At 38.4% G+C, this 25535-nt stretch overlaps 1 protein-coding gene across 4 annotated transcripts; it reads left to right on the forward strand.

Moving 5' to 3' along the window:
• Position 1: 1 nt before the first annotated feature.
• ASPA (aspartoacylase) lies at positions 2 to 23807 on the forward strand. 4 transcript variants are annotated; one of them, XM_025476081.3, is made up of 8 exons: positions 2 to 81; positions 3009 to 3046; positions 5032 to 5293; positions 8779 to 8974; positions 10432 to 10525; positions 14257 to 14364; positions 18386 to 18495; positions 22255 to 23807. In XM_025476081.3, the coding sequence occupies exons 3-8, from the start codon at positions 5058 to 5060 to the stop codon at positions 22450 to 22452; spliced, it is 942 nt and encodes a 313-aa protein (XP_025331866.1). In that variant the 5' UTR covers positions 2 to 81; positions 3009 to 3046; positions 5032 to 5057; the 3' UTR covers positions 22453 to 23807. The 4 variants fall into 4 exon arrangements, with proteins under 4 accessions (XP_025331866.1, XP_048970234.1, XP_048970235.1 ...); XM_049114277.1 differs by lacking the exon at positions 2 to 81 and adding an exon at positions 134 to 486; XM_049114278.1 differs by lacking the exons at positions 2 to 81; positions 3009 to 3046 and having other exon boundaries at positions 4889 to 5293; positions 14263 to 14364.
• The last annotated feature ends 1728 nt before the right edge of the window (positions 23808 to 25535 follow it).

Raw genomic sequence — 25535 nt, forward strand, 5'->3', positions numbered from 1 at the left:
GCAGGCGCGCCGCTACCCGCGCCTCCAACTGCGCAGGCGCAGGGGCCACCTGGCACAATGGCGCCGCCCTGTCTGTGGAGGGTGAGAAAGCCACCTGCCCCCCACTCTCGGGAACGAGAACGTTAGCGCACCTGCCCCTCCCATTTCGCACGTGTGAGGCCCTCGGCGCAGGAAAGGCCCTAGGGACAGACCCGCTCTGTTGGCCGCTGTGCCGTACCCGGGCCTGGTCGCCCAACACTCAGCGCACACACATTTTTATAGGTTCTAGACATCCGTTTTTAAGACGCTGGGAGTTCGCCCAGAAAAGAATAACTCAAAGGCCTCAAAACCAGGTCATAGGGTTTGCTTGACCTTGCTTGGGCAGGGCTTGGAATTAAAGTCGCTTGGAGTCCGGTGGGAGAGCTGAGGCCTGGGTCTAGGGGACGGCCTGCCAATCCGCCCACCCGAGGGCAGTCAGGAAGGCTGGGCCTGCGCTGCGCGAGCACGGTGAGGAGAACCGGCACGGAGACCCGGGAGAGCGAGCAGCGCGGTGCAGGGACCGTGGGGCTCCTCCACGCCCCCACCTCCCCCCACCCCCGGCAGATGGTCACTTGCCGGCCCCCTGCTCTTGGCTAGTTATTTACCTCCACTAATCCTCTATCTCCCTTCTCAGTAAAACAGCAATAACTAATCAAAACCGCCCTCAAAGTGTTAGGAGTATTAAGAGTCTTGGCACACAGTAAATGTCCAAGAAATGTTAACCCTTTTTAAGTCAAACAGTAGCTGCTATCTTCTGAATACCTACTATAGGCCAGAAATGGTCATCTTAGCTCTGTCTGGAGTCAAAGGTCATATTTTGTTGTTACTATAACTTTTGACCATTTGAAGACTGGGGTGGGTGAATGAAAACGTGCAGAGGGTCTAGAGATGAAAGGAAGGTTATCTGCACAGGCCTTGGACTATGAAACCATGAGGCGTATTGGTACAGTTGACCCTTTAACAACACAGGTTTGAACTGGGCAGGTCCAGTTATACATGGATTTTTTAGAGTACAGCACTGCACATGTCTTTTCTCTCTCACAATTTTCTTTTTTTCTTCTTTTTTTAAGAGAAATAGAAAAATAAGGGAATTTTTTTTATTTTTATAGATTGTTTGATTTAATTTAATTTTTTATTGGAGTTCAATTTGCCAACATATAGCATAACACCCAGTGCTCATCCCATCAAGTGCCCCCCTCAGTGCCCGTCACCCCGTCACCCCTCACCCCCCACCCACCCCCCTTTCCACCACCCCTTGTTCCTTTCCCAGAGTTAGGAGTCTCTCATGTTCTGTCTCCCTCCCTGATATTTCCCACTCATTTTCTCTCCTTTCCCCTTTATTCCCTTTCACTATTTTTTATATTCCCCAAATGAATTTTCTTAATGACATTTTTTCCCTCAGCTTACTATTTATTATACAAAATATGTATATGTATATATTACCTTACCACTGGTAAGGCTTCTAATGAACAGCAGTCTGTTAGTAATTTAAGTTGTTGGGGAGTCAAAAGGTATACAAGGATTTTCAAGTGCTTGGAGGTCAGCACTCCTAACCCTTGCCTGTTGGAGGGTCAACTTTTGTAAGATTAGGTCAATGGAGAGGGGTGGAGGGATGGGGTAACTTGGTGATGAACACCAAGGAGGGCATGAGATGTAATGAGCACTGGTTTTATAGAAGACTGATGAATCACTGAACTCTACTTCTAAAACCAGTAAGATAGTATATGTTAATTAATTGAATTTAAATAAAAAATTGTTTAAATAATGAGATTAGGTCAAAAGAAGGAGAATGAGGGGCACATTGGTGTTTCAGGTGGTTAAGCATTGGTCTCTTGATTGCAGCTCAGGTCATGATCTCAGGGTTGTGAAATCAAGCCCCATATCAGGTTCCCAGCTGTGTGTGGAGCCTGCTTAAGATTCTCTATCTCCTTCTCCCTCTGCCCCATCGTCCTCTCTTAAAAAAAAAAAAAAAAAAAAGCAGAAGGAGAATGAGTATGAATGCCAAACTAAGGAATAAAGTTGAAGGAAGTGTGTGTGTCTTCATTTAATTTGGAAAAGAAAAGATTTCACATAATAAAATTTCTGAAAAGACTTGTTAGTTGTCATGATTCCAAAGAGGAGATTTTTTTTAAAAATGAGTAAAAGCTTTAGGGAAGCAGGTTTTGACCTGATATATACATATACACGCATAGCCCACACACCCACACACCCCCAAAATGGATTTCTCATTTAAAAGAAAATACTTTAAGCCCGCTATGAGCAGCATGCTGGGCCACATCTGTCAGGACTACAGACATGAGCAATGTGGAATCTTTACTAAGAGTGTATAAACTTGTCTGTTTTATCCCCTATCTTGCTCTGGTTGCATTTATTTATTTTCATCTGAAAAGTTGATCAGGATGGATGACAGCAAGAGAGCCACAGAAGAAGGAAAAAGTTTAAATAGAGTAGTTTGATTACATGACTGCTGGACAATTGCATTATGTATGAGACACTTTATATGTGATATTGGAGAGAAGATCCTCCGTATCCCCTAGTCATACCATTTTGTAAATGAAATCTTAAATATGTCTCCCACAAAACTTTTTGTATAAATTTATTGGATGACCAAGACTATGAAAAAATTATTCTCCCTGTGTTTTATATTACATTATTTTACTAATAAATCAGCCACCACCTTCCCTACAAAGCATTTGTATTGCTAGAAATTATTAGGCTTATTCTTTTAAATACTTAGTACATTAAATACTCAACCTAATAGTGAAATGGTGATAACTAGAAAGGGTTCCACTTTGTATGCTATCAGTTCTTTGAATTCTCAAAAAATAATTAGACTAATAAAAATTTGTAGATTTTGTAGGACTAAAAAATTTAGTGTGCTTTGGGAAACAGGGAGTTAAAAATCTTTTGGAAGTTAACTTGGTATAAGAGTATGAAAAGCCTCTGGTGCTCTAGTTCTAAGGAAATGCTCTCCTTTTTTTCTAATAAAGCTTTCCGCAGAAGACAAACTCTGTACACAATAAACAAGGTAAGTATAGGACAGAATTACTGCAATTAATTAACTCTCAACAAACTTGTTCATTTTGACATGTAAGGGAAACTTTATTTATGAATGTTGAATGTGCTTCAAAGTGCTGATCTGTTAAAATTCCATAAAACAAGCCATGAAATGCAGGTCATTTGTGCCAGTTACGAGTAAATAGCCAAGGCAGCATTTCCAGAGAGACTAGGGCAAAGGACAGAACTAAATACAATCAGCAGAAGAGAAACAAAACATTATCAAGTGTTAATAATTCACCATAGTTACAACTCTTAAAACCAAAGTAAACAATACAACTATCATTTGTTTATATGTAGGCTTGTTTTCAGCATCTCTACCCTGAAGTGTTCGGTGTACTTTGATGTGGATAGAAAGTCAAGCTACAGGGGCTTTTTCTTAGGTTAGAATAGTAATTTTAATGTGTAAATTTAGATTTCATTACGTTGTTTGCTCCTTCTCTGCATTATAATCTCTTAAAGGAGTAATATAAGGATGAGTTTATTAAATATAATGAAATATTCACATTTTGTATTCTCCAGCATGTGTTTTGTTTGTGTGCTTGTTTGTCTCCTGAGCACACTGTAGTAACTGTTTATGTGAATTCCAAAAGAGAAAAATTAGAACTTTGGGGAAGTCCAAAAATAACAGGAAGCATCCTGTTCTGTAAAAAACACTGGGCTTTTAATCAGAAAACTTGGGTCCCAGGCCCAGATTTCTCCTGGTAGCTGAGAGACTTTTCCCTTAGCACTACAATGGGAATGTCAATACCCAACCACCCTATCTTAGAAAGTGAATATATGAAGAAACTGAGATAACATGTGGGAAATGTTGTTAAAAATGAAACTTCTCTGTGGTTGTAATGTATTATTCCTGTTGTACCCCTATCAGACAATCCGGCATTACTAGTACATAGTATTTCCAGTACCTGAACGTATTTGACTTTCTGGATGGTTGAGCATGAAATCAAATCCAATTTAGCTGAGTCATTTCTCCAAAGGGATGTAATCATCTTAGTATTCTGGATAGTTCCCCTAATAAAACCCCCTACTGAGTAACACATCCCAGTGAAAAGTCTGCTCTGCCAGTAAATTAGACTGTGTATTATAATAAACTCATAATTTGGTTAGTATATACAGCATGCCCCAAGACATTTTCAGGTATTACACAGGCCTGAAAATTACTCCCTGCTGCTTTTCCTTTAGTATTAAGGCAAACAGTGAGGAAGAATCCTAAAGAAATTGACAGAATTACCACAAACTTCATCAGAAGCAAATTAAAGCATATTTCGAAGTAGATTTCTAGGTCCTAGGGATCATTTATTTGGTTCTTGTATCTCTGACCATGAAAAGGCATACTGAAAGAAACAATGCTGCTTCCATAGGAGGCCCTTAGGACCTGCCTTTGGCTGTTTTATGGAGGTGAGATTCAAATGCCCTCCGATATGAAAAGGATCTGAACTCATTTCAGAGAAGAAATATTTTTAAATGTGAGTGGAAACATAAATAACAAATAATAGCATGCATATTATGAGCCACTTCTTTATTTTTATACATTTTTTAAACTTTTTAATTTTTGAGGATTAGAAAGGTATAAACTATTTTTACTATTACAAGTGGTCATAGAAGCACCAGTAGGGGACATTCTAGCTGAAAGGAAAACAGAATTTTTGTATTAGTATGAGATGCTAATTTATTATTGCATTTAGATCTACTGACCATGTGAGGGAGTAAGAAGTTAAACAGCTGTATCTAGTTCATCTCTGCATATTTTAATCCAAATATGGTAAAGGGCAGGGCTAAAGAAGGGAGTGTCCCTATAATAAACAGGGCTCAGAACTTGTGATAGAATATTAAATTATTCTCCACTCAAGAGAACTCTGCACTTTGCACTTTGGTTAAAGTCTCATTTGTATTTAAATTTCTAAACTTTTCTTAAGAAATTAAGTTTTATTTGATCTCTTTTCTGAATTGCAGAAATCAGACAAAACTACTTGATAAAAATGACTTCTTATCATGTTACTGAAGATCCTATTAAAAAGGTTGCTATCTTTGGAGGAACTCACGGGAATGAATTAACAGGAGTATTTCTAGTTAAGCACTGGCTGGAGAATGACACTGAGATTCAGAGAACAGGGCTGGAGGTAAAACCATTTATTACCAACCCAAGAGCAGTGAAGAAGTGTACCAGATATATTGACTGTGACCTGAATCGAGTTTTTGATCCTGAAAATCTTGGGTAAGGCTACATTTTGTGTTGTATGCATAGGTGCATGTATGGGTATGTGTGTGAAAAGTGGTATATGTGAATGAGAACATGTATGGGTAGCACATGATATACATGCCCGTACATATAATCACTGTTGTGAATAAGATCACTTTCACTTTTAAGCATACTCCGCTATGAATTACTCAGCTATGTAAACTGGGCATTCACATGCTCTTTTATAAACTTTTCACAACGTAAGACAATTCTTAACTGATTTTCTTTTTGAATGCATTCTGTATAGACGGAGACAATAAATAATAATGGCTTTTATTTTTAAACCGTATCTTTAAAGAAACAGATCAAATAGTCTTTTGTAATTTATTAGTGTTTTGCCACTATGCTTGCGTACATATTTGTTAGCTTTCTAGGTGGTTGACTACTATTTTTTAATGCAACTAAGACACTTTACCTGCATTTTCTGAACTTAAATTGCAGCTGGTTTATAATACGTTGCACACAGTGTATGCAATAGTAACACTCTAGGTATTATTCATAACACATAGTATAAATAATATTATTTCCCCTTTGCTTACATCTTTATAGCTCTTAGTGTAGATATATAGGGCTGTTAGTATTTGCTTTTTACCACTTTCTTTTATTTACCTAAAAATATTATTAAACACCTACTCTTCACGGGGCACTGTGCGAGGTACCATGGGAGTACAAGGCTATGTACAAAATGGTTTCTGCCCACAACAAGTTGGAAGACAACCAAGGTAGAAGATGTGCAAAGGAGCAACTAACACAGCACGGATTTAAGTACCCATTTTCTAATAAACACTTCAGTTTAGAGTTTCTTAAATTTAGTCTCACAGCTGATGAAAATATGGTTACTACTTTTAGTACAAATATGCCTCACTTTATGAAATAGAGGTTTTCTAGAGAAAAGTATACATTAGTTATGTTTTGTGAAACAAATATTTTTACTAGCATACATTTAAATTTCAGGAATGCTTTATCTTCATGACTGAGGTATGTCGATACAATTAAGGTTTATCTGGTCACCTAAAATAGGTTTTAACTAGCTCTTATATTACAAAAATTTGTTGAAGAATAACTCGTTTAGTTAGCATGTTAACTTCTCAAATAATTCTGAAATGGACTGGGGTGAGTTTTCTTACTATAACCACTCAATAGTAGGCATTGTCTTTCTCTTTTTTTTTTTTTTTTTTTGGTAAGATTTTATTTATTTGAGAGAGAGAGAAAGAAAGAGAGAGAGTACAAGCAGGGTGAGGAGCAGAGGGAGAAGCAGACTCCCTGCCAAGCAGGGAGCCCAATGCAGGGCTCCATCCTGGGACTCTGGGATCATGACCTGAGCCAATGGCAGATGCTTCACTGACTGAGCCACCCAGATGCCCTAATAGTATGCATTTTCAGTGAGAGCAGTCTTTTAAATTTACTTTCTAGTTCTTATACTTCAACACTATTCAGAGGCTAGACAGTTCTCTCTCAGAGTGATTCTGAAAGTTACAGAATAGATAAGTTAATTCCCTTCTCTTGTCTTCCCTGTCAAATTTACTCCTTTCCCTATATTCACCATCTCAGTGATGTCACCAGTACCCATCAAATCCCCCATGGAAATCAACTTGAAACCTTCCCTGTTCCTCAAGCCCTGTGTCTAGTAAGTTACCAAATCTTCCCATTTATTCAAGTATTGAATATTTTGCAAATCCAATCTTCCTCTTCATTTTAACTTCCTTAGTTTATTTCTTCTGTGGACAGTTAGAGTAGCTTCCTAAAGAATCTCTGTATCTCGCCTTACTCCAATCCTTCCCGCCATTGACTCTCGTAGCAGAGAGATCATCCAAACCAGACAGATCTTATCATGCCTGTCTCCAGTTGAAAATTCTTAAAAATCTACTATCCAGTGTAGATTTAAGTAACTTGGTATTGCTGTTATGACTTTTAGGATCCTGCCCCTACCTATTGTTTCAGCTTCATCTCTTGGGACTCCCCCTATGAAACCCCAGGCAGGAGAATGCAGTGTCCATTATCTTTCAAGACTCTAAGCCTTAAAAAAAAAAAAAAAAAAAAAAAAAAAAAAAAAAAAAAAAAAAAAAAAAAAAAAGACTCTAAGCCTTAGCTCTAAGCAACTGGGCGGCTAGTGATGCCATTTATTCACACAAGGAAGAATTAGAAGCAAATCAATTGAAGGTAGAGTAATCTAGTACAGTTTTTTCATGAATTAACATTTAAAATTCATATCTAGGTGCACTTGGGTGGCTCAGTTGGTTGGGCGGCTGAGTCTTGATTTTGGCTTAAGTCATCTCAGGGTCCTGGGATTGAGCCCCACATTGGGGGGGGTCCATGCTCAGCAGGGAGCCTGCTTGAGACTCTCTCTTTCCCTCTCCCTCAGCCCCTCCCTCCCCTCTAAAATAAATAAATAAATCTTAAAAACATTAAAATGCATATCTATCCATTAGGAACTATGTTTGGTTGCATATAATAAAACCTGAAAACAGTGGCTTAAATAAATGTTTTCTTTTCTTTTTTTTTTTTTTTTACAAATAAATGCACAGGTTGGAAGTCCAGAGCTGGTTGCAGTGGTTCAATAATATCATTAGTATCACAGGTCTCTTCTATCTTCCCACTGCACAATCCTTGTATGTAGCCTTTGTCCTCATAGTTTTGCTTTACAGTCAAAAATGGCTGTTCCACCTTCTTGATTGCATTTCAGTCAGGAATTACCCAGGTTCAAACTGTAGGGCCCTTGAAGATACTAGCAAAAATGAGAAACAGAAAGAGATGGAATTACAGAGAAGTGGTTGAATTTAATCCTTGTTTAATGAGGAAAAATAAACTTAAATCACCATCATGTACAGTAAGAAAAAGTGTATCCTAAAGATTAAGGGGAGGTAGAGACTTATTTGAGAATTCGATAAAAACTTATCCCAGAAAAAGAATATATATGCATATGCCTGCAAATTTCTGCATTTTCTTAGAGTTTACAGACTTTGTAAAGTTTGCCGTGGGCCACTAGTAGTCCCTGACCTCGGTTAGAATCCCTAATTAGATAACATGATCACCTAAGCTTGACTATTTTTGTGCAGTAGAAAATTAGCTACAGGACAAAAAAAAAATTATGTGTGTGCTTGATAATCTAGCTCTATAAAATAGCCCAATACACATAACATTTTAAAAATTAGTAAGTTAATGAATGAATTTTGTTCAACATTGAAGTCGAATGGCAAATTCTATTTGAAATGCCCTTTCTGGGATCAGCCACATAAATGAACTATTGTTATGAGCATACCAATGCACCATTACATAAAACCACACTGGAGAAAAAAAAGGAATTTTTTATTTATGAAGTTTTCAAATAAGTTTCTACTTTCCTTACAGATTTTTTATATTAAAGTTTTGGCAACTGGCTCCTGATACACTGTGTTCTTATTGTATATTTATGTTATCTTAGCCACAGATGTTGTTAATCTTCTTCTTTCTCCTAATAACAGCAAAAAAGTGTCAAAGGATTTACCATATGAAGTGAGAAGGGCTCAAGAAATAAATCATTTATTTGGCCCAAAAGACAATGAAGATTCCTATGACATTATTTTTGACCTTCACAACACTACTTCTAACATGGGGTGCACTCTTATTCTTGAAGATTCCAGGAATGACCTTTTAATTCAAATGTTTCATTACATTAAGGTAATGTCAATGTTATTAATTTATAAGTTAGCATAGTTCCTGTACTTTTTAGTCAATTATAAGATGCTGAACAACCAGAAAAGGGTCAGAAGAAGGGGTCCAGGAGAGATGAGGGAGTAGGAGGGGCACCAGAATAAAGGCAGTGTTGACAGGCAGAAACAAAGGTGAGGAAATGAGTAAAATAATACATAGAATAAATAAAATAACAAGACAGTTGTGGATACTTGAGTCTTTAAGATTATAAATCTTTTATCCAGATAGCCACCAAATCATAGGCTATTTGGTAAAATTAATACCAACATTTAAAATGGTGTGGTTGAAGTAGCTCAATTCTAGTTCTAGGAAGCTCAAGAAATAGTCACTTACTTTTGACTAAAGGCCAGTGATAGAAAGAGTGGCTCTTTTTAGTTCTACCCTTGTCTGCATTTGATCCTGATACCCCAACACACATCTGTTCTTCCAGTACTTCGTAAAGCTAATCATTTTAAGGCTCAGAAATTTACAAGATGAAAAATTCAGCAATCCTATAGCTAGCAAAAAAATGCTAGAAAAAATAACAACCAAGGAAAACCACAAATAATGAAATATATGTCTATTTCTATGTAATGGATTCTCTTCTTTCCAGAGGACTAGTCTAGTTTAGTGAAAAGAGTTTGATCCATGTAGCCAGGAGAATTTAGGCTTATAATCCTTGCTTTCTCATTCACTAACCTTGGACAAGACACCCCACTCCAAAACCTTGCCTTCCTTGTTGTATAAAATGGGCATTATAGCAACACTTACCCATATGGCTGTTAAAAGCCTTAAATAAGTTAAAGTATTTAAAGCATTTAGCCTCACACCTAGCAGATAGTAAAAAATAATCGTTATTTCTGTTTCCCTTGAGTTCTGGTGGGAGTAGTAGTTCTGGTGGGAGCTCATAATGCAGCAACTCTTTGTTGCTCATTAAAGGAAGAATCGAATGCTCCAGTTGCCAGGCATAGAAGCAGCATGGCTGACGTCACCAAAACCTGGAAGCATATCTTGAATTCTCATTCAGATAAGTGGAGATGGGGGAATTCACCTAACATCTGCACAGACCTGGACTATAGGGGTAGAAACAAAATTCTTTATGTGACCAATATGAGGCTAAAAACTGTAACCAGTGGTGAAAACAAAAATAACCAAATCCATTCAGAAGGAAAATTTATTTCATATTCTTTGATCATGGTCCTTGAGAATTATTTAATGTACCTGCTATCAGAAAGCTATGCAGAATTCAATTTCATATGTCATTCACTACTGTGTTTTCAAAGCAATAATAACAGCATTGAATCTTAGAGTGTTTCATAAAGCTGTCTTACTAATCTTAGTTGATGTAGTAAAACATATTGAAGGCATTATTGACTCTCTAGTGGCAAAGAGAACAAAGTGTATGGTCTTTACATAATAAGAAAGATGTTTTAAATTCTTTTCAGAATTCTTTGGCTCCATTACCCTGCTATGTTTATCTTATTGAGCATCCTTCCCTCAAATATGCAACCACTCGTTCTATAGCCAAGTATCCTGTTGGTAAGTCATATTTCCCATTGTCACAATTGCACAAAATACGTCCTATGTGAAACTCTGAGAAAATTATTTCTTGAAGAATATTTATAGTTACCTTGCTTATCATTATGGCTTATAACTGTCAAGTAATAAGCAGACTAACTCCAGGCAGGCTCTAATTATATCAGATTTCCTCAATTTCATTGAACATCTTTCTACATTCCAGGAGAGAAATAGTGAGCTGAGGAAATTTGAATCTTTATAATGTTCAGTAAACATGCCTACCTTTTGTGCCTAAAAAGAGATCATTTCTGTCTTCCAAGACTGTTCACTATACAAACACTCTTGAAAAATAAGCTGGAACCAAGGCAGTCAGTGTCTTGCTGGCAAGACATGCAGAAACACAAAAGACCCACGAAAATTTTTCTCTCAACATTCCTCTTAGGCACCTGATTTGCAGTCATGTCTCCCACTAACTGTTTGCTATCCATTCACTTGTTTGCCCTGTCAGTTTCTAGGCTGTGAATTCACCTTTGCCTTCTAGCAACTTCCAACATGGAGGCTTGCACAGTCTCTTTTATCTATATTCCACTCTCTTCCTGAGTGACCTGCTAGCGTAATTGTTTGCAGACTATACTATAGTAATTAAAATTGCTGTCACATCTTAAAATATTTTTGTTAGATCTCAAATGATTTTAACCAAGAGCAATTTTATTTATTTTTTTTAATTTATTTTTTATTGGTGTTCAATTTACTAACATACAGAATAACCCCCAGTGCCCAAGAGCAATTTAATTTGAAAACAAGTTGTCAGGGTAGCCGGGGTGGCTCAGCGGTTTAGCGCCACCTTCAGCCCAGGGCGTGATCCTGGAGATTCGGGATCCAGTCCGCGTCCGGCTCCCTTCATGGAGCCTGCTTCTCCCTCTGACTGTGTCTCTGCCTCTCTCTCTCTCTCTCTCTCTCTCTCTCTCTGCCTTTCTCTCTGTGTCTCTCATGAATAAATAAATAAAATCTTTAAAAAAAAGTCAAACAATGTAAACAAATTTATTTTAAAAAAAGAATTTATAGCTATCTTGGTTATTCAATTGTTGATAATTTGGTGCAAAATCAGGGATCTCTTGGGGTAAGCTAAATATTCACACATAGGTAATTATTTGAAACAAACCAAATGCTTAGCAATAAAGAATAGAGGTCTTGTTTCTGGGACACCAAAAAAATCAAAAGATTTCTGCACTTTGAAACGCAGTCTTGGTCTATGATATTTGTGGGGTGATGCTGCTCTTAACCAAAACAAATACCTACCGATATGTTTGGGCCTGAAAAATAGAGCAAAACCTTTCAAACATTTCAATATGAGAGAGTATTATGATCATCATAAATAATTAGAAATATTGTATGTTCTTCCCTGTAACTTTGCTATTTTATTTGGAATATTTTTATACCATCCATTCATTGGGGGAAAAATACTTAATGATCAGAGAGAAACAATCTCCAACTCAACATTTTATAATATACCCAAAACTGTTGCCCCATACAAATTTACTTTAGCTTCTACTAGCCTCCGACAAGGACCACCTTTGCATTCTATTGCCAAGGCAGCTGAAATGTTGCAGGATCATTCTAGATAAACTTTATTATAGAAAGAAGCAGTTTGCTGCAGCCAGCCGCTCCTAGAATCTTCTTCAGTTTCTGTTTCTGTCTCTCACCTGTGCATTGGCGCACACACACATGCACACACACACACACACACACACACACAAATGGAAGAGAAACTAGACAGAGTCTTCTACTAACTCTCCCAGATCCATCATGGCCTCATTTGAGACTCAGAAGATTTACTCTTATGACCATTACTTCTTTAGCTCCACTCAGACTATGCTGTGGCCATTTTCTACAAATTTAAACATTCTTCTCTGATACAGGATCTTAGTGTCAAAGTTAATTGCTGGTTTAGAAAATATGGCAACCCTATTATATTTCACTCACAATCAGAAAGGAAAAAACCCTTTAATAACTGACTCTTCTGGGTAAGACACCCACTCTTACCCATCATATCTGCTCTCCACATAGGACTGCCCACACCACACCTTCTATCTCACAAATGGCTTAAGCAGGGATCCCTGGGTGGCGCAGAGGTTTGGCGCCTGCCTTTGGCCCAGGGCGTGATCGTGGAGACCTGGGATTGAATCCCACATGGGGCTCCCAGTGCATGGAGCCTGCTTCTCCCTCTGCCTGTGTCTCTGCCTCTCTCTCTCTCTCTCTCTCTCTCTGTGTGTGTGTGTGACTATCATAAATAAATAAAAATCAAAAAAATTAAAAAAAACAAATGGCTTAAGCAATAAAATAAATTTATTATTTTATCTAATAGCTCAACAGCATTATGAGGGGGTAGGTTCTTTTTATCTTTCTAGTCTACCATCTTTAGCACCATTTTTTTTAAGCAATCCATGGCCACAAGATGCCCACTGTAATTTTAGGCATCATATGCCAACAAGACAGTATCTAGTGGGTTTAAGAAAGTTCTTAGGAACTCCCCTCACAAACCTTCTGTTGTAACCATTTGTCAGAACCAGGTCACATATCCATTCTCAAGAACTAGGGTACTGGGAGTACTGTGATGACTTATATTACTCACATTTACACCTGAGCTTGGAGAAAAGTGCCCTTACCTGGAAGATTGGATACCCAACCAAAATCAGGACTCTGTTAGAAAGGGGGAAGGTGGAATGGCTTTTGGATTGGCAACTAACAATGTCTTCCATAACATATCCTTGAATACATTTTTGCATGTCTGTACAAATCATTTATACACAAGATGCATACCTCGGCCACACTTAACACTACATGCTTAAACATAGTCGAAACGTGTATACAAGAAAGCTAAGCACAACAAATAAAAAAATGAAGATCAAATACAGAAAAGTTTTGTGAATTAAGAAATAAAAGAAGTGGGTGAAAATAAAATGGACAAAAGGAATGTATATGAATACATATGAATTGAGTGAAAGAGAATGAATGATTTTATACTTGGTCAATGGTTTAAAAGTAGAGAAGGTAAGAACTAGAAGGATGACTGTATGGGAGACTGGAACAGGAGGGGAGTGACTAAATATTTCATTTAGAGGAAGAGTATTTTGTAGATATGAGGATGGATTGGGTTTGGAGTGAAAAGAAATGGATACAAATCCATTCTAAGGAAAACTAACACTATTGCACTATCATGTCAGGATGGGTTGTTATGCTAAGGGCAAAATTGTTGCTCTAGGGTCACATAGATTGTCATGTTGACTTACATCCATGGCTCTAGATTTCTGTGACTTAAATGGATGACTTTCTTCCTGTCAAAACTAAGGAATAGGTCTATGACAGTTTCTCTTTGTGTCCACCAATTATTTTGTCAATATAAATTTGTCTACTCCAGTTACGTTTTCAATATTATGATATTTAAATATTTTGACAATATTTAAGGAAATTTAAAGAAAAATGACCCAAAGTTTTACTACTCTAATATAATTCTTTGATATTTTTCCATGATCTCTCCCAGTCTTAGTTCACTATGCTCATAACATGTACATGTAAATGTTCTGCTTTTATTTTTTGCCTAACATTGTCTCAAATATTTCCTGTGATGCTACATGGTCTACCTTTCTAATAATTTTAATGATAGGATCATAGATCTTGATATATTAAAATGCTCAACTTTATAATATATTGTAATACTTATATAAATGTGACTATTTCCCCTCTGTACCGAGGTATAGAAGTTGGTCCCCAACCTCAAGGGGTTCTGAGAGCTGATATTTTGGATCAAATGAGAAAAATGATTAAGTATGCTCTTGATTTTATACATAATTTCAATGAAGGTAAGTAGGAGGTAGGAATTGTTTCCTTGTTAGTGTGTATGTGTATAAATAAATCAGAAAAAAAAGAGCTGGAATGAGCACACATAGTGACTTAATCACTAAACATTGAAATAGCAATTGTCAAATTTGCCATGATCATGATAATAGATGCTTTTTAAAAATGTTATTCACTTCAGCCATTCCTCAATGACTAGAATAGACACATTTAAGAAAAGCAACTACCAGATAAAGCTCCCCAAATAAAATTCTCATTTTCCTACTAATTTCCAGTACAAATGTCCATTAAACATATGAAAAGGTGTCCAATATCAGTAGTAATCAGAGAAATGCAAATTAAAATGAGAAACTATTCTCTCCCATTAGAGTGAAAAAATATGAAAATCTGATAATATTAACTGTTGGTAAGGGCATAGGAAAAGAGGGTGCTCTCATCTATGCTAGTATAAATTGGTAAGGACACTTTAGAGAGAATTTTTACAGTATCAACTTTTTGAAATGCACAAATCCTATGACCCAGCAATTCCATATCTCAAAGAAACACAAGCACATGGATACCCAATAGGTCATATGCAAGGGTGGGTATCAGCTTCACTAGTAAGAGGAAAACAATATAAATGACCTGAATATTGATCCATCGGTGAGCAATTCAATAAACTAATGTGGAAAGATCTTCAAAATACATTGTTAATTACAGAAAGCAAGCTACAGACCAAAACATGCAGCATACCAATTTTCTTCAGAATAATAATGATAAATGCTTACTAGAATACTTATATATATGCTAATGCACAGGAAAAGTCCTAGAAGAAAACACACCAAACTGGTAACAGTGATTACTGGGGAGGGGAGGAAAAAACAGGTTAATTTTGTTCTGTTTTGAAGTGAATGATGCATTCATGTGTTATTTGTGTAATTAAAAAATAATTAAATGAGGCTGATGGTGGAGTGATATATGGAACTCTACTATCTGCTCATTTATTTGGTAAACCTAAAACTTCAGGAAAAGGTCTATTAATTACTAAAAATAAATTTACTTTAAATTTTTAAAATAAGGTGTAATTTTTTTGTTTTTAGAATAAGGTGTAATTAAAATAAAACCAAAGAGACCTGAAACTAATATAACACTGTATATTAACTATCCTGGAATTAAAATTTAAAAAATTTAATAAAACTTTTAAAACTTAAAAAAAATTATTTAAAGAGAGAAAGAGAGAGACTATGTAAATAATTATTCCAGAAGGCTGAATTGAAATTATTGTGGAGTGGGTCATTATAGAGACAAAGCTGGAGAAGAGTTCAGTGTCATGGGGCATTTAATTCCTTAACGGTAGATTGTGCACCCTATTGCAATCACAGGAATTTCTTCTGTACTTGGGAATCTTTTGACTCCAAAGTCATAAAGACTGAAAATCAGCTTTTTACCATCTTTATCTGAGAAGAGGGTCTATAGTCTCAAATAGACCTGGTGTTGGGAAGGCAACCACTAATTCACAAGAAACCCTTCAAATAATAAGTGTGGGACTACAATATGTTAAGAAATTATGTATCCAGGTAGAAGGCCACAGATCTGAATGGGAAAACATGGTTTCCAAATCACAATCCATAGACTTCTACCCCAGGGGTTGGGGATCTCTTGCTATTCTAAGAGCTCTGGGACATTCCAGGACAGTAGCTCCAGAGCAGTTCTGTTTTTTTGCTCTTTCCTATAACATTTCACTTAAGCAAAGGATTCTGCAGTTCAAAAATTTTAAACCACTATTAATTTTGACTTTCTAGTTTGGTGGATTTTTAACTAACATGGAAAGAGCACCATAATCCAAAGAATGCTGACAAAGGGATAACCACCTAGAGAAAAATCTCTAGAAATGTGCAGAAGAGCTCCATCCTTGACTCTGTGCTACTCAAAACTATTAGTAAGTTGGATAAAGATATATGTGACATACTTATATATAAATGAAAAGTGGCAGGAAGCTTGCAGGAAAATATCCAGGGTCAAAAGGTGGACCCAAAAAGTCCTGACAATTTTTAACAGTTGCCCAAAGCAAATGTTTTAAGTTAAGTACATTTCAGGTGTAAAGTTTGCTTTTATGTTTAAAAAAAAAAAAAAAAAAGCCCAGAATAAAGGAGATGATGGTCTCTCTTCTGCATTGAATAAACATCACTTGGGGAACTGTGAATAAATTCTGAGTCCATATTTCAGGAGGAGCATCTATGAACTAGAGGTAGGCCAAGGAGAAAATTGAGAATGCTAAAGAGTTTGAAAACCGTAATAAGAATAATCCCTAAGACGTGCATAAAATTTCAGTTTACAAAGCACCTTCCCATACAAGCTCATGAATGTGACCACATATGAATAGTGAATAAGAGTGTTCAGACTGGCAAAAGAAGACTTTATATTAGAGTTTTAGAAGTACTATATTGGAAAACAATTAGATGTTTTCTGTGACTCTGAGGGCAGAATAGAATCAGTGGGATAAAGTTACCTAGAAACCGAAATTTCTAATTAACAACGCTAACAATGGAATGGACCACACTTTGTGAGGCTGTCCAAGCCAGAGTAAGATGACCACTTGGCTGGAAAGATATAGAGAAGACTCAAGCACTGATGAAGTTGGGCATTTGAGGCTCCTTTGAACTCTGAGATTTGAAGTAGCAAAAACATGCTCCTTTGTATTCTAGCACTTTTTCCTTTCCTCCCATGGACCTTCTGCTTTAAGGAGATGACACCTAATAAGTTTCCATCTTCACCTGGAGAATGGGGTAGATTGTAAAAATGGCCACAAATTGTTCCCTGAGTCTGTGCTTTTACAATGTGGTGTTTTAGATCCTTCTACCAAGAAATGAAGTCTATTTCCCTACCTGCTGAATCTGGCGTGGCTGCGTTATGTGTTTTGTGCCACAGGAGAAATGTGAAAAGGACTTGTGCGCTAGAGCTTACTCTCTTGCTCCCCTTAGGCACCCTGTACTGCCAGTACGTGGGTCAGCCTCGCCTAGCCTCACCTGCTGAATAATGGGAGGTGATGAAGCAAAGAACTCAGACACCCTAGCTCCAGCTGACAGCCTGTCGAATGCCAGACATGAGAGTAAGACATCATAGGTCATCCAGCCCCCAGCTGACCTGCCAGCACATCACAAATGCATGAGCAAGCCAGTCAGAAATCAGCAAGCCAGCCTAAACCGGATGAACTACCCAAACAACCCGCAGAACCATGAGCTAAATTGAAGGTCACCATATGACACCACCGAGTTCTGGGGTAGTGTGTGAAGCAGCAAAAGCTAAAGGATACAGAAGCAATCACAGGATCTCCACAGTCCAATCCTGGCTGTGCTTTCTGCTCTAAAGACAAAAGAAGATTTTCCTTTGAGTTGCAAACATACTACAGTATCGGGTCGTCCTGGTTGCTCAGAGTTGTCTGACATACACGTAAACTACTCCTTTTCCAAGTTTCTGGCCGTTGGGCTGTTTAATGTTGCTGCATCTTTGGAAGTAGGACCCCACTATTGACAGGCTGCGTGCATCCTGAGGTCTCACAATACTTAGTTAAGAGAGATGGGGCCTGCTGCTGAAGTCATCTAACCTGCCGGAAATCCTCCTGAGGTTCTATGATCATAGAATGTCAGAGTTGGAAGGGCCTCCAAGATAAGGCAGTTCAAAACTTTCATTGGACAGGTGAAGAAAGTGAGCCTCAAGAAGGGAAGCATCTTGCTTGAGATTGCACAGCTAGGTTAAAGCCTGGGTATCCTGACTCCCATCCTAGCCTCCCTTTCTCCTACACTGGCTTCTCAAGTTCTGTTTTCTACATCTATCCTTTAGTGTGTTTGTGCACAGTGTACTAATAGAAATAGTTTGAGAACTTCTTTTGGTCAAATGTTGTTTATGAATATCCTTAACTAACATGGTATGTTCTTCCTGTAGTTGTCTATCTTCATTGTTTGGTTGCTGTTGTTCCCTAAAGTGTCAACTTCCTTTTTTTCAAGAAGCATTTTTAGTCACTAATTATACATATTGTTTTCACCATAGGAAAAGAATTTCCTCCTTGTGCTATTGAAGTCTATAAAATAATGGAGAAAGTTGACTATCCCAGGAATGAAAATGGAGATATTGCTGCTCTGATCCACCCTAATCTGCAGGTAGCATTTGCTGTTTTTTTGTTTAACATTCAAAATAATGAGACCCAACTTTCAAAAAGAACTTTATTTTTTTAAAGACTTTATTCATGAGAGACACAGAGAGAGAGGCAGAGACACAGGCAGAGGGAGAAGCAGGCTCCATGCAGGGAGCCCAATGCAGGACCCAATCCTGGGACTCCAGAATCATGACCTGAGCCAAAGGCAGACGCTCAACCACTTAGCCACCCAGATGTCCCCAAATAGAACTTTACACCTTATAATCCATTTTGCATACATTAGCACATTTGGGTACTCAAAAACACTGCAGTGTAGGTAGAGTATTCAGACCTTCATTCAGTAAATGTTTATCGAGTAGAGCTTGGGCTAACTCTGGGGATACATCTGCGCACATGGCCTATACTCTTGTGGTATTTATGGTATTGATATCCCAAACTCTAAACTGTGGTTTTAGAAAACAAGATAACCAGATGCTATACCAGAATAATGAGGTAGAAAGGAAGGGGTCTGACAAGGCCTCTCAGGGAAGGTGAAATTCCTGCCCATTGCACTTGGAATTATTTTATCTATTTAAACACAAGAAAACTGAGGCTGACAGAGGCTTCCAGTTATGGTATGAATCAATCGTGGGATAAAAGGCACAGCACAGGGAATATAGTCAGTGGAGGTGTGATAGGGCTATATCATGGCAGATGATAGCTACACTTGCAGTGAGCAGAGCAGAAGGTATAAACTATGTTGTACACCTGAAACTAATGTAACATTGTGAGTCAACTACACTCAAAAAAAAAAAAAAAAAAGAAAGAAAGAAAGAAAAGAAAACAGAGGTTCAGAAATTAGATCTTTCCCGTAGTCATACAGCTATCAGTGGCAGATCCAGAACTAATGTTCTTTGCAGTTGACCACGTTGCTGCCACCTCCTTGTGATCAGCACTGAATAAGTTAGAGCAAAACACTCAGAACCTCTTTCTTTGCAGTGTTTTCCGCCAGCATTCCTCACTTTCCTCAGAACCCCAGTATCTCTTCCTTGTCTTGTTTGATCAATTATTGGATAATTAAGGGAGAACAAAAGGCTCTTGGGAGGGTGTCAGAGGTTTAAATCTGGAAAAGGTAAATGTAGAAAAAAGGAGGAGCAAGGATTCCAAAACCTAAAACATCTGTTCCCATCATGAGTCCCCTACTCACCCTCAGACATCAGAGATGGAAGAGACCTGGCGAGTTATCTAGTCTGGGGCTTTCAACTCTGGCTCTACATGCCTAGAGAGCCTTTGAGACATAATGGTGCCAGGATCCCACTCAGATCATCTGATCTTATTGGCCTGGGTAATCGAGGTAGAAAGCCACTGATCCAGACTTACAACTTAATAAAGTAGCCTGCCCAAAAATACAGACAAGTGGAGCAAATTGTGCTTTGTGGCTTAGTGGGATCCAGGTAGAAACCAGAAGAAGGGGCACAGTGATTTAAAGGAAAGAAAGATAAAGATTGAGGGAGAGAGAGAGGAAGCACTACAGGTAACAAAAATAGCAAGCGCAGAAACAGGCCAAGATGTAGGTGTCATAACTGGCTACAGCACAGGATTTTTGTTTTTGATATTTGTATTCCTCAATGATCCTTGAAGAGTATAAAAATCATGCTGTAGAGGCTGAGAAGTGAGGCAGAGATCAGTAACAAACAGGGTTAGTAGTAGATCTTGAAAGGAAGGATGGTATTGATCCAACCAAACAAGTGATTCATTAATTATTGCAATAAGTATATTTGAATGACTGCTAAGCCTGTTCTGGGCCCCAAGATTCCAGATAGACAAGGTCCCTCACAGAGCTTGCATACTAATCAGGGGAGAACAGAGCATGAATAAATAAACAACACATAAACCAGATCATTTCAAATTGTAATGAGTACTATAAGAGAAATAACAGAGTAATAGAGCCTAACAGAGGGTTCCTGTTAGACGGAATGGTCTGAAAGAGCTCCGTCTGAGATGACGGCTTTGAATCTGGAACCTGAACCATGAGAAGTCAGCCACGTGGAAGACAAGTCCAAAGGCCCTAAGGCTGGAACAGACTTGGTGTGTTTGAGGAACAGCAAGACCAGTGTCAATGGAGAGTAGGGAATGAACAGAGAGGACAGTAGACTCTGGAGCTAGAGACACAGTCCAGGTTTTGCTCTAAGAGTGATGGGGTTCTCAATCAGGGATGTTCACTGGAGTGATCTAGAGGATAGACCCACAAAGGCTTGGAACCTGTTACAAAAGCTACCAAAGCAGTGCTTCTCAAACTTGGGCTGCAGGAGAATCACATGAGGAGCTTTGAAAACATCTTGATTGCCAGGTCCCATCCCCAGAGATTCTGATTTAATTCATCAAGGTGGACACAGGAAATGCATTAGGTTCACCGGGTGATGTTCATGTGGCTTAGGTTTGGGTAGCCCTGCACACCCTTGGAATTCCCACAGGTGTGGCAAAGAAGCAGCGTCACTTGTTCTAGAAGCACATCTCTGGCTGAAAATCACTGCTCCAGAGAAGTTTCCAACACACTGTCCTGAGGAATCACCTGGGGCTGTAAAACACAAAACCAACCAATAGTGACCTATAAATAAGTAGTGTGAGGGTAGCGAAGGAGGCGTGTGGTAGAACCATGCACCTTCGTTACATATTGTATGATTACCTGACTCTATTTTATGCCTATGTCTGAACTCATAGAGCTATGCAAAAAATGAATAAATTTTACCGTATGTAAATTTTGAAATAACTTTTTTTTAATTAATGATGCCTGAGCCCTGCCCTTGAGATGCTGATTTCATGCATCTGTAATGCACCCAGCCCCTCTACTAATCTATATTTTTTAAACATCCCAAGTGATTACAATGTGCAGTCACGGTTGAGAAAATTGCCATAATGCAGTGTTGCCCAAATTTTAATGTTGTGCCTGTGAATCTCTGGGGATTTGTTAACGTGAAGATTTTGATTTAGTAAGTTTGCAGTGGGGAGTAAAATTGTGCTTTTCTAGTAAACTCCCAGGTGCTGCTGGGAAATGTTAAAAGTACAAACTCTGAGGCCCTACCCCTGCCCTATAGAATCTGAATCTGCGTTTTAACAAAATCCATACACCATCTGCAAACATGTCAGAGTTTGGGAAAGACTGGTTTAGGGTTCCTGTGATGTGACATCATTAGTGCGTGAGGGTTCAACGGTCCAGATCCCTAATGCGAGACCTTTCCGATAACTCAGTTGTTACCACGGGGTACATTCACCTTATCTTAGACTTGCCCCAGCCCATCCCCGCCTCCCCTCTGGAGCTCCAACCAAATAGAATCCCTTTGCAGGCAGGCATAATGGTACACACCCCAGCAGTATAATGTCCAGCACACTAAAGGCTCTTAAATGGATATTTCCTAAATTTTGCTGAACAGAATTCAACTTCAGCTAGCAAGAGATAGAATATACACTTTGGGAGACGCACATTTAGTTTTGCCCTTTAATATTCTACTGCCTTTGACAACATTTAAGGCAAATTTGGTATTGAAGCAAACTCTAATTACACGTATCAGTTATAAAAATTAAATGGGCAACTCTTACAACTGCTGCCCAGATTAATGGCTCAGTCTCAGCTCAGAACACTCATGTGCTTCCCAACACATCTCTCAGGCATCTCCTTTTTTATACAATGCTATAATTTGTTATTTGTCTAGAGCCCAACTTAAGACTTTAAAAGCAAGAGGGAAGACCCAAATGTAACTTATATATTTTAATTGTTTCCTGAAAGGATCAAGACTGGAAACCGCTGCACCCTGGGGATCCTGTGTTTTTAACTCTTGAGGGAAAGAGTATTCCATTGGGCGGAGACAGTACTGTGTACCCAGTATTTGTAAATGAGGCCGCATATTATGAAAAGAAAGAAGCTTTCGCAAAGACAACCAAACTAATCCTCAATGCAAGAAGTATTCGCTCCTCTTTACATTAGGAATCGTTTCTTACTTACCTGTTATACAGTATCTTGAAAAGTTTGTAAGCTCCTGAAGGCAGGATTGTTCTTTATTCAACTACATACCCATAGCACCTAGTCCAGTGCCTTGCACACAGTGGGCATTCGGCAAATTTTCTGAATGAATGAGAAATTAATGAGTATCTTTTAAAAGTATCATACTAGGTACATAGCTTATTCAAAGAGGTGCATTTCTCATTTCTGTATAGCTCCTTCTATATCATACTTTGATAGTTTAAAATTCTGAATAAACTGCTTCTAAATTCAAATTTCAAAATTGAAATGGATACTATATAAAAATTATTAATTTGAGCATAGAATTAAATGTGTTTTCATATTACTAACTTGAGCATAGAATTAAATGTGTTTTCAAGTAATGTATAAGTGCTACTGGAAACTAATGATGCAGACTTGCTATTTTTAAATTTTTCACATTTGAATTAATGATAATGTATTAAGTACCCATCTGTCAACTTTAGCAATAGTTGTGATATCCGTAGGAGATTTTTAATTGTTCTTTTGAAGATGAAATGTGAACAAGAAATGAGGGCTGATTTATAAAGGTGACATTAGGGGTAAATCAAGAAACTGAATGGTCCTTTGACCACAGACAGTGACCTACACAAAGCACCGCTGCTCTGACATGGTCTTGTTCTGCATTGACCTCAGGGAGTGAGGAGCCTCCTCCAAGACATCTCACACGCCTCTTGGGAAGCTAACATTCCTTCCCAACCTGTATGCATATTTCTTCCAACTGTTACTTCTCATTTTGAGGGAATGCATTTGTCCTTGTTCCCAGCCAACATGTGAGGAAGTCTTTGGGCTCCTGTAGCATAGGTGGTAAAGACAGAAATAGCAGAGGGCAGCAGACACTAGTGGAAGTGTGACCCAAACTCATGTCTCTGGTTCAACATGCATTCTTTCAAGAAAGCGCCCATGATCGAAATGGCCAAATCCCTCCCTGTCACCATTCTTCTCCTCAAAGGTCTTTGGGCTGAAACAGGGCCTCTGTCACCCTCCAGTCCCTGCAGGAGCCTCCCTTGCCTCCTCTCCTAGGCCCCAGTGGCCAAGTAAAGAGAGTTTTTATTGTATGATTTGGACCCCAAGGAACCCATGTTTATGGTTTCAAATGTATGTACTAAGATCATACTAATGTTGTCCGAAGCAAAGATATATGTAAATATCTCGTTCCTCCAGAGTGAACAAACGCCATTAAGCTAATTTCATTTTCATATTCAGTGTTTTATAAAATACAAGTAAGCTCTTTCTCAGCACCAATATTTTTGTACTGTGACAAAATGATTTTTATTGCAATAAACTCTCTTCCTTCTGAATTCTGAAGTTAAAGTTCAATTTATCAGTGAGCTTTTGCACAGAACAAGTTTTACCAATCTTCCTTCAAGATTTTACCAATTTTCCTTCTCCTACTGCAAAAGTTCATGTTTTATGTCCGAGTCCAATTTTTCTGGGTCAGTTTTTTCCAGACGTAAACATTGGCAAGAATGCTTTACTCTTCCATCAAACTTTAGTCACCTATAAAATTCACAACATAAGGTCTTAATTCCTCTGGCTCAATATTTACAGTATTCAGTTTCTGGTTAAATGTGATTTTTTTTTTTAATCTAAAGCATATTGCTGTTTGGCTTTAGCCACTTTCAGTTTTATTCTATTTTGATTATTTCTAACAATCCACAGACTTGGTTTTTGCATTTGTAAAATGGGGGTGATCATAATAGTGTCCCTCTCTAAGGATTATGGTGGAGAATAAGTGAGCTGATGCAGATGAGCATTTAGCACAGTGTCCAGCACAGAATAACAAGTTATTCAAGTTCAAATTCCTACTACAAGAGGCCTTTTGTGATTTGTCCATCCCTCCCCCACAAACTCTCTACACGCTTCGCCCTTTAGGTCCTTTCTGTTCTAGCCTGCTTCACATTGTTTCATTCCCATATGCCTTCACACAGACTGGCCCTTCCACCCACAATCCTCTCCTTCCTTCCTCTACCTTATTCAGCCCTCACTCTAGCTAATTCCTCCTCTTCCTTCAAAATGCTCTTCAACTCTCGTTTCATCTGTGAAGCCTTCTTGGCCCGCCCCTTTGCCCCTCTCTGCTTCCATCCCATCTTGAAGACATTATCCATGTCTTTTTCATTGTCTGCAATCTAGTAATTGTCCAATAAAGTTTGGTCGACTACATGGGTGTGCTTAAACATCCCTCCTCTGCTGAACTGTCTTCATATTCCACCAATGTCTTTGTCTTCTTTCCTTCCTTTGCAGCCACTCCCAGAGTGTGCCTGTCATTCCCAATTGAAATTCACTTCATTCTACACTCTTCAGACATTCCTATGTCCCGAAGGATGTGGGGGGGGGGGGGAGTGGGCGGTGAGATACACCCTTTTAAGCCTGCAACACCATTGCAAAAACAGGGAAATGTTCACATTTAATAATTCCTCTGTGTAAAACCTTTTAGTGGCTTCCTCTTACCATTGGTATGAAATCTCAAAGCCTCACCACAGCTGAACAAGCCCTACGTGCTCTGGCCTCTGCCTCTCCAGCCCTGTTTCATGCCACTTGTCCCTTTGCTGCACAGCAATTTGGCTGCACAGATTCCTCCATCCTCAACTGCATCAAGCTCCCTAGTATCTTGAGGTCTTTGCCCACATGTTCCCTCTTCTTGAAACCCTGACCCACCACTACACTCCCTTTACCTGGATGAGACATATTCTTTTTTTTTATTTCAATTCAATTAATTAGTATATAGTGTATTACTAGTTTCAGAGGTAATATTCAGTGATTCATCAGTCATATGTAACACCCAGTGCTCATCACATCACGTGCCTCCTTCATGCCCATCACTCCACTACCCCATATTCTTAAATGTGACTCGGGCCTAGGCTAGACCACTCTGTTATATGAGCTCATGGACACTACTGACTGGCACTAACTAGTAAACCTCAGAGAACTGGGATCCTTGGCCTACGAAAAAACGTGACCTTTATGTGCAATTCCATGTCTTTCCAAGTCTTAATTTCTCCACTTATTAAACGGAGATAGAATACTCA

This window comes from Canis lupus, chromosome 9 (assembly GCF_003254725.2).
Source record: "Canis lupus dingo isolate Sandy chromosome 9, ASM325472v2, whole genome shotgun sequence".
NCBI lineage: Eukaryota > Metazoa > Chordata > Mammalia > Carnivora > Canidae > Canis > Canis lupus.

Coding starts and splice junctions, on each gene's coding strand:
- ASPA (XM_025476081.3), top strand. CDS start 5,058: ATGACTTCTTATCATGTTACTGAAGATCCTATTAAAAAGGTTGCTATC. Junction 14,365..18,385: donor TATACATAATTTCAATGAAG/GTAAGTAGGAGG, acceptor TTTTCACCATAG/GAAAAGAATTTCCTCCTTGT. Junction 18,496..22,254: donor TGATCCACCCTAATCTGCAG/GTAGCATTTGCT, acceptor GTTTCCTGAAAG/GATCAAGACTGGAAACCGCT.